A 13,783-nucleotide genomic window follows, 5' to 3' on the forward strand; every position below is an offset into this window, starting at 1 on the left:
GTCTAATACTTTAAAGAAGTATTTCCCTCTCCCTCTCTAACAGGTATTTACCTCTGAGCCTATGCTACTAATTGTCATTCATCTTTGTTAATGAAACAATTTAATGACACTAGGGTCACTACAATAATCAGCAGCCACAGGGATGGGATTGTGTACTGAGGGCCAGTTTGTGCTCAACCCTGAATATTGTGTACTTAAAGAGAGTTGGGTGTGGCTAATAACTAGCATTTTATCAGTAACTCCTCGATTTTTAAGAGGTAACATAAGAAGGGGGTTACAGTTAGAACCTAAGAGGATTCTTAATGCAGAGTGGTCAGACATCTCCTGGGGATGGTGGCAAATGAGAAGAGCCTTTAGCTTCAATAGTGGAAGGCTCTAACTGGATTTTACAACGAAGCACACAGGTATGCCTAGAACAACCAGTATTCAAGACTGCAGTTTGGCTAAGTAAAGATTCTTTTTAACAAGATGCCAAAATTATCAATCAGAGAAAACATGTCTTCTTTAATAAATGATGCCGGGCAAACCGGATATTCGTATGTAGAAGAATGACACGAGATCTGTGTCTCTCATCCTGCACAAAAATCAACTCAAAATGGATCAAAGAACTTAACATCAGACCTGAAACTGTGAAACAAAAATAGGCAAGGACTTAGACAAATGAAATAGGACTTGAAGTTTTTTTTAAAAGATTTATTTATTTATATATTTACTTACTCATTATGTCTACCTGCAAGTTAGAAGGTGCCAGATTTCATTATAGATGGATGTGAACCACAATGTGGTTGCTGAGAATTGAACTCAGGACCTCTGGAAGAGCAGTCAGTGCTCTTCACCTCTGAGCCATCTCTCCAACCCACTTGAAGTTTCTTAAAAGGCCCTGTACAGCAAAAGTTAACTGAATGAAGCATACAGAATGGGAGAAAATCTTTGTCAGCTACACACATAATAGAGGGTATCTAGTATATACAAATAAAAAAGTCAGAACATGAAATCAAACAGCCCGAGCAATAAATTAGCGTGTCTTTCATCACCCTGTCTTCTTTCCGTTACAATTTTTGGCCATGGTAAGTAGTGACTGTATTCTCATGGAGGAGAGAAACCCACCCAATCAGGAGAGTCAGAAAGACCTAATCAGATTCTCCCACCTACAAGCTACGTGATAACGTACATATCACTTCACTTCCCTTGGCCTTGAACACTTCAAAAGCGGAGAAGCCGCTAATTAGCTTCACGAGTGTTTTCTTGTGCACCGCCCGTGCTGGGAAGCATTTGCCGCGGGACCCCGTGCCCCAGCCGGGGCCTTATTTTTGCACTTTCTCGACTTCTGCTGATTGGTCTGTCAGCCTGCAGCTCCTCCTCGCCCAGAACCGAAGGTTCCCGCCCGGCCCAGACCGCAGCAAACAAAGCTTAGGAACCTTCAGTCTCTCCCGAGAGAGAGGGCGCACGGAACCGCCCCTTCCCAGCGCTCCACTTCCCACCGCCGACTCTGATGACGTTACTTCCGCAGGAAGAGGCATTGCGTCCGCCGGGTTGGCGCGAAAGTCGGTTCCCGGCCTTGGCGCTTCCGGGTTCTGCAGCGTTAGCTTGGGACTGGGGGCGCCGCCGGGGGCCGGGGCTGCGCGCCGGGCTGGCGCCCGACTCCAGCCGCCGTCCTGCTGGCCGCGCGCCCCCCGACTTGGTGCCCGTGGGCGCTCAGGCTCCACCGAGGTGAGCGAGCGCCCCCTCCTCCCGGCCGGCAGGGCCCCGGAGTCTCTTGTGGCCTTCGCGGCCCTAGTAACCGGCGGGTGGGCCTCAGACACCCGGGAAGCCGCGGCCTGGACGTTCCACGGGCTCGCCCTTTCCCTGGGCCTTTCGGGCGAGCGTGCATGACCTTCCACAGTGGCTGCTTGCGTTTAAAGTCAGTTGACTCAGGAGCAAATCTTGCGGGTGGGCCGTGGGTACCAGCAGCCGCAGCCGCCTTCTCGGTCGTCTTGAAGCCCGGTGCAAGTGAATGTCTATTGGGGCCACACTAAGGGCCGTAATTGTATTCAATCATGGACGTTAATTTTGTTCTCAGATTTGCAAGAATTCGTGTTGCCTCTTCCCCTCCCCCCTCTACTTTGCCCACATTCTGGGGTCTTTTGCAAACAAATGCTTGAATGAATTCTTGGGCAAAGCCAGATGTCTATTTCTTAGGCACTTTTCCTACATAATACTTGATTTGCAGGCCGGGCGGTAGTGGTGCACCCCTTTAGTCCCATCACTAGGGAGGCAGAGTCAGGCAGATCTCTGCGTTTGAGGCTATCCTGTCTACAAGTGAATTCCAGAACCTCCAGAGCCACACAGAAACCATGTCTCAAAAAAGAAAGAAAATTTAAAATAAAATATTGATTTGGTTTGAACATTTAATTCCCTACCTAATTTATTTTTATTCTTATTGACTGCCTTATTCTTACAGTTCAGCAATGTCCAGAAATGACCAAGAACCGTTTTTTGTGAAGTTTTTAAGGTCTTCAGACAATTCAGAATGTTTTTCTAAAGCTCTTGAGGTAAGAATAATTGGATATGTCTAATTTGATGCTATGAGCTCATTTTTCATGTTTTAAATGTTTTTCATTTGTTGAATTTTATATCTTAGAAGTAGATATTTTAATGGAGTTTTGCTATAGCATGTGCTTAATACAGAGATATTGTTACTTAATTTTTAGCTAATGTAAGTATACCCCTATGTATTGTGAGGGGATTGAAATCTGTTTTGACCATTGAATGTTGACCTGCAGTTCTCTCTCTTTCTGGTGTGTGTGGTATGTGTGTGTGTGTGTGTGTGTCCGTGTGTGTCCCCATGTCCATGTGTGTACCTGCATACCACAGTGCATGTGTGGAGGTCAGAGGACAACTTGAAGGAGTTGGTTTTCCTTCTACCATGAGGTCCTGAGGGTTGAACTCACTCAGGTCCTCAGGCTGAATGGCAAGCAGCTGAGGTGACTGCTGAGCTATCTAACAGGATAAAAACATATTCTTACAGAGAAAAAATAAAAATAGGCATATTTTAAAAATATCGATGTTCTTTTCCTTCATAAAACCAATTCAAGGGCTAGAGGAAGTGCATTTTCGAAAGTAGGAGAGCGTTTTAGACAACATGGGAGTGTTGCTTAGTGGTATAGTGTTTGTATAGTGTGCATAAAACCTTGGTTTTGGTCCCCAGTGCTGCAAAACAAGCCATGATCACAAAAGGAATCTTTTAAGTAGACCTGATTAAAGTGAAGAATTACTTCAGATGAAAACCCAAACGAAGAGTATTCCCTGAAGCAGGGCCAAACAGAACTTTTTTGGTTTTTCGAGACAGAGTTTCTCTGTGTTGTTTTGGAGGCTGTCCTGGAACTCGCTCTGTAGACCAGGCTGGCCTCAAACTCACAGAGATCCGCCTGCCTCTGCCTCCGGAGTGCTGGGATTAAAGGCGTGCGCCACCAACACCCAGCCAAACAGAACTTCTAAGTGAAGGCATTAGTCTGCTCCAGCTCTAGGGTATGGGGCTGACTGGGATTAGCCAGGGAGGTAGAACAAGATGAGTCTGGGGACATAAATGAGGCTTAAGTTTTATGGTTTTGAAGACTGATTAGAATGAAAATTTGGGTCTGATTCCAAGACCTTTCTTTTGGCTAGAGCAGTCATTTTGCCAACATGACAAGCACAAAGGGAGAGAGGATGGGTACTTGGTACATGTTCTCCAGGGTTTTTCAGAAACAGGGAGTAGGGGACTGGAGATAAGGCTGAGGTTGCAGCCCTCATGTCAGTAGCACACAATTACTTTTAACTACAGCTCCAGGGATCCGAAGCTCCTGTCTAGCTTTTGAGGACATCTGCACACATGTAGTAGACATACACACTTGAGTGTGTTTTTAAATAAAAAGAAAGAAACCATGGAAGTGTTTCTTTGCCATTGATTGGATTGAATCTGGGTTTTGTGCGTGCCCTACAAATGTTACTATGGCAAATTTAGAGGAATCTGTCTACAGCATCTCTCATCATGCTGCTGGCCTTGCAAATAAGCAAGTTAAGGGCAAGATTCTTGCTAAGAGGGTTAATGCTCATAGAGAGCACATTAAGCACTCTTAAGAGCTGGGGCAGCTTCCTGGGACCAGTGAAGGAAATCTGTCAACCAAAAAAGGAAGCCAAAGAGAGAGGCACCGGGGTTGAATCTCTGGTTTGCTCCACCCAGAGAAAACACTGTGTGAACTAATGGGAAGAAGCCAGTGTTGCTGGAGTAGTTTCCTGGCTTAATGTAAAAAAAGAAGTAAAAGACCCAAACTATTAAGACATGTAGAATTTAATCTGACTGTGGTGGAAGGTTAGAGAGTTTTGAACAGAGAGTAGCATGATTGAATTTTTTGTGTATATGTGCATGTGTTAAGTGCCTGCCCTGTCTGGTGTATTAGTTTCATTCCACCATATCTTTTGAGACAGGGTTCCTCACTGCTGTGGAACTGACTGATTTGGAATCTTGTCTCTGCTTCCCAGTGTCGGGATTACAAGTACATTCCTCCACACCAGGCTTTTTATTTGGGTGCCAGAGATCCAAACTCAGATACTCATGCTTGCACAGCAAGTGTTTTACCCACTGAGCCATCTTCCCAGCCCCTGGTTGGTTTCTTAAAAAGGATTACTAACTTATTTGTGAAGAATAGATTAAAGAGGAGACTAATCCAGAGGTGTCTGTGGCGGTTTAGTTGAGAAATAATACTGTAATAAGGAAAAGGCTGAATTTGAAATGGATTCTTAAGAGTTGGTAGGACTTGGGAGGAAGAGGGAATTGGGATTGACATGTAAAATAAGCTTGTTTCTAATTTAAATTAAAAGGGGAGAGAGTTAGTAGGACTTAAATGTAGGAAACTAATTATTCTTTGTTTTCTCTTTCAGTCAATAAAGAAATTACAATCAGAAGACTGTCTTCAAATTATTACAGAGGAGGAAGCATTGAAGATAAAGGAAAATGACAGATCACTTTATGTCTGTGACCAATTCAGTGGTGTTGTTTTTGATCACCTTAAACAGGTCTGCTGTCTCTAAGATGCTTATTTGGTAGAGGTTTTGCTTCTTCCTTTCTCTTTTTTTATTTGGTGGGTGTGTGTGTGTGTGTGTGTGTGTGTGTGTGTGTGTGTGTATGCTTACTGGAAATCATCTGATCTCATTGCTTCATGAATTCTCTAGTGATCATGAGTACTATGAGTACATTGCAATTCTTTGGGCTTGGGGTTCTTAGACTTCTAGAAAACAGTTACTGGCTGGTAGTTGGTATGAAAAGCATACTTGAATGTTTCTTAGTTGTTACAGCGTTATGTTATTAATGCATTAAGATCATAGCATATTTCTTGGGGCTGGAGAGATGGCCTGGTGGCTAAGAGCACATACTGCTCTTCAAAGTACCTGAAGATTTGATTCCAAGCATCCATGTTAGGTGGCTCACAACTACTTGTAATGCCAGGTCCGGGGGAATCCAATACCTCTGACCTCCAACTGTACCTGTGCAAAATGTGCATATACCTACGAACACACTACATTTAAGGGTTTTTACCTGCATGCCCTTGGAAATCAGAAGAGGGCATTAGATTCCCCTGGAACTGGAGTTACAGGTGGTTGTGAGCCACAGTGTGGGTGCTGGGAATAGAACCCAGGTCCTCTTGAAAAGCAGCCAGTGCTTTTAACTGCTGGGCCATCTCTCCAGCCCTAAAATATAACTAAGAAAAAAAATAGGCTAAGTTTTAGACTGAATTTTTAAGCAGTGCTGGTGTATACCTCTAATCTTAGCACTAAAGAGGCAGAGGCATGGCAGTTGGATCTCTATGAGTTCAAGAACAATCTGGTCAACAGATCGAGTTCTGAGACAGCCAAAAAAAAAAAAAGAGAGAGAAAGAAAAACTTGACAACAGTTACGAATGAAGGGCTCTTGTGGTTTTGAGTATGTGTTAATTTAATGCTCAGTGTGCCAGAGAAATTATGTGATGATCTTTTTTTTCTAACAGTTGGTGGCTTTCTGTAGTAGTCTGTCTCAGTTTCTGTGAGTAACTGGTAAATGTTCCAAATTTAATTTTGTGATGTTGGTCATCTTTTCCCTAACTTTTTATAGCTTGGCTGCAGAATTGTTGGTCCTCAAGTAGTCACGTTTTGTATGCGCCACCAGCAGTGTGTCCCAAGAGCTGAGCATCCAGTTTACAATATGATTATGTCTGATGTAACTATATCGTGTACAAGCCTGGATAAAGACAAAAGGGTAAGTACTGAAAGGAGCAGTGCTGTCTCCACACCTGATTGTCCCTGGGTGGGATATAGCTTAAAGACCACATACATGCTTCTTACAACTTTCAGACTTCAGTGCATGGCTCCCAATGGTATTTTCTTTTTAAAATTTTTTTTGAGATTATAATTACATTATTTACTCATTTCCTCTCTTCCAAATTCTCCCATATACCACTCCTTCCTCTCTTTCAAATTGATGACCTCCATTTTTCATTGTTGTTGGGGTGTGTGTGTATGTATGTATGTATGTATGTATGTATGTATGTATGTATGCATGCATATGTAATCCTAAGTGTTACTTACATGCATATATTTAGAATTGACCATTCGCTATTAGATAACCAGTTGCTGTGCCCTTCCCTGGGGAAAGTGGGATATATTTTATAGAAAAACTGGTTAAATGAAGTGTTTTGTTTTGATTTAATAAAATTTACTGTTTGTTTTACATTCAGTATGGTTGATTTTTTAAATCAGTTTTTTACTGGTAAAAACATTTGTATATTTATGCCAGCAACAGTAAAAGATACTTTTGGAGGGCTGGAGAGGCTGCTTTTCCAGAGGACCTGGGTAGCCTACAATCATCTGTAACTTCAGTTCCAGGGGATCTGATTCCCTCTTCTGACCTCCAAGAGCCCCAGACTTGCACCATAGTACACAGACACATGCAGGCAACACATTTCATATATACAAATTTTAAAAAATTATGAGATTTTTTTAAAATAGAAGAACTATTGTTTTCTTTCTCATTAATGTATTTTCTTTTGGGTCTATAGGAAGAAGTTCATAAATATGTACAAATGATGGGTGGACAAGTATATAGAGACCTGAATGTATCAGTCACTCACCTTATTGCAGGAGAAGTTGGGAGCAAAAAATACCTAGTTGCTGCTAATCTGAAGAAACCTATTTTGCTTCCCTCTTGGATAAAAACACTTTGGGAGAAGTCACAAGAGAAGTAAGACATGTTTGTATGCATTGTATATTGGAGAAAATGATAACATTTTGTTAATTTGGCATGCTCTTGGGTTTTCAAGGGGAAGCTTTATGATATTATCTTTTGGTTTATTACTGAGACAAAAATGGGGTCTTTGTTTAATTCTGTAGTGACAGCAGAAGAGCAGAGTCTGTAAGTGCTTACTGCCACAGGATGCCACTGTCAGGGAAGATGAGCTGTAGATTCAGCACTAGCTAGAGGGCAAATGTTTTATAATGAAATTGTTTTCTGCAGCAAATGCATCTAAAATAATGAGAAAGTCAGTTTGACTTTTGTGCTGCACTATGCAATACTGCACTCCAATGTTAAGATGGAGGCTAAGTGAATTGTTTTGGCAGCCCTGTTCCCTCCCATGGGGTGGAGGGAAGTAGAGATAAGATTGAATATACATATGTGTAAGCTATTATCTGAGATGTGATCACTCAGTGTAAAGTGAACCTGTTTTATGCACTGACTTGGACATTAGATATATGTAGCGATCAGAACAGGACAGGAGTTTCCTTTATGGATTTTGGAGGTATGATTATATTTCCCCTAAAAATTAGTTTATAGTTATAAGTCTAGGTATCAGAATAATATTAGCATTCTGTGGCATTTTTCTGTAATTTTTCAACACCATTCATCATATACTCAATGTGTTTCCTAGCCTGATGAAATTAGCAAATCTATCTATTGTGACAACAAAATAACTGTGATAATTGTTGGGAAGAGCCAGGTGGTGGTGGCGCAGGCCTTTAATCCCAGCACTTGTGAGGCAGAGGTAGGCAGATCTCCGTGAGCTCAAGGCCAGCCTGGTCTACAAAGCAAGTTCTAGGAGAACCAAGGATACACAGAGAAACCCTGTCTCAAACGTCCCTCTCCCCCCCAAAAAAAGAAAAATGGAACAATTTAAGTCTATTTTACAGCAGGCATTCAATGAACACTAGGTTTTTAAGTAGAGATTCAGTCTTATAATTCTACCAAGTGCTCCCTATTTATTAGCAAGGACTTAAGAAACTTTTATTAGAAACTGGAACTGAGCTAGATGAGTAGTTAATATAATCTTCAATGTCGATTTTCCTTTCTCAAAAATGTTTATAAATCCTAAAAATAAAAAATGAACAAACAAGGAAGGAATGATGTTTAAAACTATCTGACTATTATGTTTAATTTTTCCTTTTTGCCATTTATTTTCTCCAGCAAAATAACCAGATACACTGACATAAACATGGAAGACTTTAAGTGTCCTGTTTTTCTTGGTTGCATTATCTGTGTGACTGGCTTAAATGGTATACACAGAAAGACAGTTCAGCAACTCACAGCTGAGCATGGAGGCCAGTACATGGGGCAGCTGAAGATGAATGAATGTACACACCTCATTGTCCAAGAACCAAAAGGTAAAACTGCTTTAGAAGCAGTCAAGTGTGGAATTCCTGTTGTAACACTTTAAATCTCTGTAGACCACCTTGTGCTTCTGACAGGTTGCCCTAGTTTACTTTTTTTTTAACCCCCTAAATTCTTGAAAAAAGACACTTTGGGTCACAGTCTAGAAAAATTAAGCAACCGTTCTTGTGTTTTTTTGGGACATGGAATAAGTATAAAATATCAAAAGATTTTAGTGATGTTTCATCACTTTACTGTTCGACCTTAACTGAAAAACAACTCTCCACAATTAACCAAATACTGAATAACAAGGAAACTAATGTGTATAGCTAAGTGGTAGTTCTTTCTTGTGACTCATTTTTGAGGCTTGATTAAGTACTTAGGGGAAGAATTGGTTTGATTTAGTAAATTAGGATTGGGGTAGGGGTGGGGCTGTGTAAGGGTGGAACCCAGGGCCTTGTGCATGTCAGGCAAGTGCTCTACCGCTGTGCCACAATCCCAACTTGTCTATGAACTAGAATTTCTAACTTCAAGGTAACACTGTGCAGATGATGAGGTAAGTAAAAGTATAAAAAGAATCACAGATGAGAAGTCTTTAAAATTACTGTTGCTTTTGATATTTCAAGAACTTTACTACTACTGCTGAAATCTGTACAAATGAATGAGAAGAGTTGCTGGGCTTGAATGAACTCTATTGTATTTGTATTTCTAAGCTGCCTTGATAAGAAGTAGCAGTTAAGAGTTAGTTACTTGGTAATTGTCATTTGGTCAGGAGATTGGTACAGCAATTATGGCTGTACCAATTATGGATGGTAGCTGTGGCTTTTATCAGTCTGAATTATCTCTTGACTGTTTCTTGAGGTACAGAGATTGAGCCTAGGGCCTTGTTTATGCTAAGCAAGAGCTCTTTCCATTGAGCTATATCCCTAGTCGTTTATCCCTGTTAACTTCTGAGTTTACCATGTCACCCTTAGATTTGTGATCTTCCTGTCTTACAGTCCTAAGTAGCTGGGATGTAGACTTATACCACCAGGCCTTGCTCCATTGACCTGGAATGCCAAAGTAGAGCTGGGTGTCATAGGGGTGGAGGCAGGAAGATCAAGAGTTTAAGGCTGGCCTGGGCTGCATGGTCTCGATCTCAAAAAAAAAAAAAAAAAAACACACACACACACACACACAAAGTAGAAACAAAAACAATGCCAGCATGTCCTTTGGCATTACATATTGACTTCAATTTTTCTGTGATATGTTGTTAAAGTTCTTTACTGGAAAAAAAAATTCAAATCTCCTTGTCCCTTACTTTGGCACTTGTATAGTCTAGTCAAAGATAGTATTTATTATATTGCATACATACATTTATAGTGTCTGTAATTATATTATGTATTCTTATAATGTGGAATATGGTAGTATACATTTTCAATCACATCACTTGGGAGGCAGAAACAGGCGCATCTCTGTGAATTTGAGCCCAACCTGATCTACTCCAGTGCATTTCAGACCAGCCAAGCCTAAATTAGTGAGGCCCTATCTCTGAAAGGGATTGGCTGGAAAGATTGCTCAGTAGTTAAGAGCACTGGCTGGTTTTTCAGAGGACCCTGGTCTGATTGCCAGCATTCATGTGACTCCCAACTGACTGTAATTCCAGTCCCGGGGGATTCAGTGCCCTTTTCTAACCTCTTGGGCACCTGGCATGCAAGTAATGCATAGACTTGCATGCACATGCAGACAAAACACCCAGACAGATTAAAAAACAAATACACAGACAGATTATAGATTTTTGTTTGTTTGTTTTTGAGACAGGGTTTCTCTGTGTAGCCTGGCTGTCCTGGAATTTGCTCTGTAGACCAGGCTGGCTTCAGACTCAGATCCTCCTGCTTCTACCTCTGAGTGCTGGGATTAAAGTCATGCGCCACTACCTCCTGGCAAATGAATACATTTTTAAGGTAAAAGTAATTACTGGTAATTTTTAATCATTACTTTTGTTTCAGCAGAGTTTTAAAAAATAATTTACTATGAACTAAGATATAATCTAAACATTTCTGTATTTCTCTCGTAATGAACACAACAGGACAAAAATATGAATGTGCCAAGAGATGGAATGTGCACTGTGTGACCCTGCAGTGGTTTCATGACAGTATTGAGAAAGGCTTTTGTCAGGATGAATCTATATACAAGGCTGAAGCCAGAGCAGAAATAAAGACGGTGCCTGATACTTCAACTCCCACTGCTCACAGCAATGCAGCAGCTGAAAGTAAGTCTCTTATTTGCCCACATGATAACTGATGTGTTGGACTGGGAATGTAGCTTAGTGAGAAAGCTTTTGTCTTCTGAGTGTAATTACGCCTGGGGTCTCAGTCCTAAACTCCAAGGAAAATGTGAAGGAGGAGGTTTGCTAACAAGACCACTGAAATGTAGTAGAGACTTTCTGCTTTTTTCCCCATGCCTCTGGTTAGAACTAAATAACAAAATAGCCTGGTTGTATAGAAAGCTGTCCTGAAATTCTCTTGTATTCCTTTTAGAATGAGGAATTGCTTTCTTCTAAACCTAATTCACATAAGAGAGGAATTAAGAACACTAATGAAGCTGGGCAGTGGTAGAGCATGCCTTTAGTTCCAGCACTCAGGAGGAAGGCAGGCAGAGTTTGAGGCCGACATGGTCTATAAAGCAAGTTCCAGGTCAGCAAGAATTGTTAAACAGGGAAACCTTGTGTTGAAAAAAAAAAAGCAAAACCACACTGGTATATAGCCTTAAGAAGAGATTTTTTGTTTTTTTGGTTGGATGGCTGGTTGGTTGATGATTTTTTTTTTTTTTTTTTTTTTAAGACATGGTTTCTCTGTATAGTCCTGGCTGTCCTAGAATTCCCTCTTGTATACCGGACTGGCCTAGATCTCAGAGATCTGCCTACCTCTGCCTATTGAGTGTTGGGATAATTTTTTTATTTACCTTTTTTGGTTTTTTTTGTTTGTTTGTTTGTTTTTGAGGCAGGGTTTCTCTGTGTAACCTTGGCTGTCCTAGAAGTAGCTCTGTAGACCAGGCTGGCCTTGAACTTGAGATTCGCCGGTGTCTTCTTCCCAGTGCTGGGATTAAAGGCATGAGCCACCACACTTGGCAAAAAAAAATAGTTTTTTGAAAGATTCTATGTGTTATTATTGTGTGTGTGATATTAGGTATATGTGCATCCCTGCCACAATAAGTGGAGAATAAAGAATATCTGTGGACAGGCAGTGGTGGTGCATGCCCTTAATCTCAGCATTGTAGAGGCAGAAACAGGCAAATCTTTGTGAGTTCAGGACAGCCAGGACTGTTATACAGACAAACCCTGTTTGGGGGGAAACAAAACAAACAAATCAAAAACAACTGTAAAGTTGGTACTCTGTACCTTTATGTGTGTTCTGGGGACTGAACTTACGTCATCAGGGTTTCATGCAGCAAGTGCTTTACCCCTAAGCCAATAGCCCAGGGGATTATTACTTTGCTCATTCATATACTAATATAGGTTTTGTTTGTTTTTTTGTTTGTTTGTTTGTTTTTGTTTTTTTAAGTTAAGACAGACTTTCTCTCTGTAGTCCTGGCTGTCCTGGTACTCTGTAGACCAGGCAAGCCTGGAATTCAGAGATCTGTCTGGCACTGCCTTCTAAGTGCTGGTATTAAAGACAAATGTCACCATGACCAGCACATATTATCATTACATAAATATTCAGTATTGTTTTTTGTTTTGGTTTAGCATGGTAGCATTCCTGTATTCCTTGGACTTGGAAGGCTTAAGCAGGAGGATTGCTATGAGTTCTAGGTTGAGAACCACTGTTGTAGATCATTGAGTCTGTCCCAAAAATGAAACAAAACCAAACATTTCATGGTATAACAGGTTAAGTGTTTTGATGTGTAAACTGGGCATCTTCAATCCTAAGAATTCACGAAAAGGTAGAAGGAAGGAGAGAACCAATTGCCCAGCCTTGTTTTTGAACCTCCATAGGAGTTCTGTGACAGCCATACACACAATAACACTAGATACAACACTTTAAAACTCAAAAGTGAGCCGGGCGTTGGTGGCGCACGCCTTTAATCCCAGCACTTGGGAGGCAGAGGCAGGCGCATCTCTGTGAGTTCGAGGCCAGCCTGGTCTATAGAGTGAGTTCCAGGACAGCCTCCAAAACAAGACAGAGAAACCCTGTCTCGAAAAACAAAAACAAAAACAAAAAAAACAAAAACCCTCAAAAGTGAAAGGACATCCCCCTTTGTGAAGGTCTTTTTGATGTGTCAGCTAAGGTTGCATATTCAGTCGATATTAATCTCTTTATTTTAGAAGTGCCTTTTTCACAAAATTGCCAATTTTTTTTTCCAAATATAAGCTTGGCTGCAACTGCATTTTTATGAGGTATAAGCCCCTTTAAATAAACATTAAGAATATTTCACTTTAATTTGTAAGGAAGCATGTAATGACTTGTTTACCTGATGAATTTCTTTTTATATATGTAGGTCGCACTCTCGCAGATGTCAGCCATATATCCAACATAAATGGCAGCTGTATAAATGAAACAATGTTCAGCTCAACTACTAGCAAACTTGAATGTACACTTGAAAACCTAGAAAATCTGGACATCAGTGTGTTTCAAGCACCCGAAGATTTGCTAGATGGCTGTCGGGTATGTCTTTGTTATGTTACAAATTCAGAAAATTATTAAGTCTTCAGCCTTGAGTTTAGGGCCAGCTTGGGCTACAGTGAGGCTCAGACATGACAAGTAGATCCCAGGAGTTTGCTAGCTGCCAGTTTGAATGTATTTCATTCTTTACATATCTCAAGATGTATGTAAAGTGTCTTATTTACACATAGAGGACATAGATTTCTTTTAAATTTGTTTCTGTTGAATGTGTTAATCCAAAGCCAATTTTTTTCTTTGTTTGCAGATATATCTTTGTGGTTTTAGTGGCAGAAAACTAGATAAGCTGAGAAGACTTATTAACAGTGGCGGTGGGGTTCGATTTAATCAACTTAATGAAGATGTAACTCATGTAATTGTGGGCGATTATGAGGATGACCTGAAGCAGTTTTGGAACAAATCATCCCACAGGTCCTGTCAATCTTTAATTCAGACCACTTTGTACTGGAATGATCTGGGTTACATTTGCATGTCTGTGCATCTGTGGGAATGC

General features: G+C 40.8%; 1 protein-coding gene across 1 annotated transcript in view; it reads left to right on the forward strand.

Annotated features, from left to right (window-relative positions):
- Window positions 1-1,520: 1,520 nt before the first annotated feature.
- The window catches only part of Topbp1 (DNA topoisomerase II binding protein 1), a 41,338-nt gene continuing 29,075 nt past the window's right edge, over window positions 1,521-13,783 (forward strand). Inside the window, exons 1-9 of the mRNA XM_040739760.1 lie at window positions 1,521-1,710; window positions 2,441-2,531; window positions 4,900-5,034; window positions 6,107-6,250; window positions 7,050-7,231; window positions 8,450-8,646; window positions 10,701-10,883; window positions 13,109-13,275; window positions 13,538-13,701. Of these exons, the coding sequence (XP_040595694.1) occupies window positions 2,448-2,531; window positions 4,900-5,034; window positions 6,107-6,250; window positions 7,050-7,231; window positions 8,450-8,646; window positions 10,701-10,883; window positions 13,109-13,275; window positions 13,538-13,701 (1,256 nt within the window). The 5' untranslated portion in view covers window positions 1,521-1,710; window positions 2,441-2,447. The remainder of the gene's footprint in view (window positions 1,711-2,440; window positions 2,532-4,899; window positions 5,035-6,106; window positions 6,251-7,049; window positions 7,232-8,449; window positions 8,647-10,700; window positions 10,884-13,108; window positions 13,276-13,537; window positions 13,702-13,783) is intronic.

The sequence above is a fragment of the Mesocricetus auratus genome, unplaced genomic scaffold (assembly GCF_017639785.1).
Source record: "Mesocricetus auratus isolate SY011 unplaced genomic scaffold, BCM_Maur_2.0 Super-Scaffold_100691, whole genome shotgun sequence".
In the NCBI taxonomy this organism is placed as follows: Eukaryota; Metazoa; Chordata; class Mammalia; order Rodentia; family Cricetidae; genus Mesocricetus; species Mesocricetus auratus.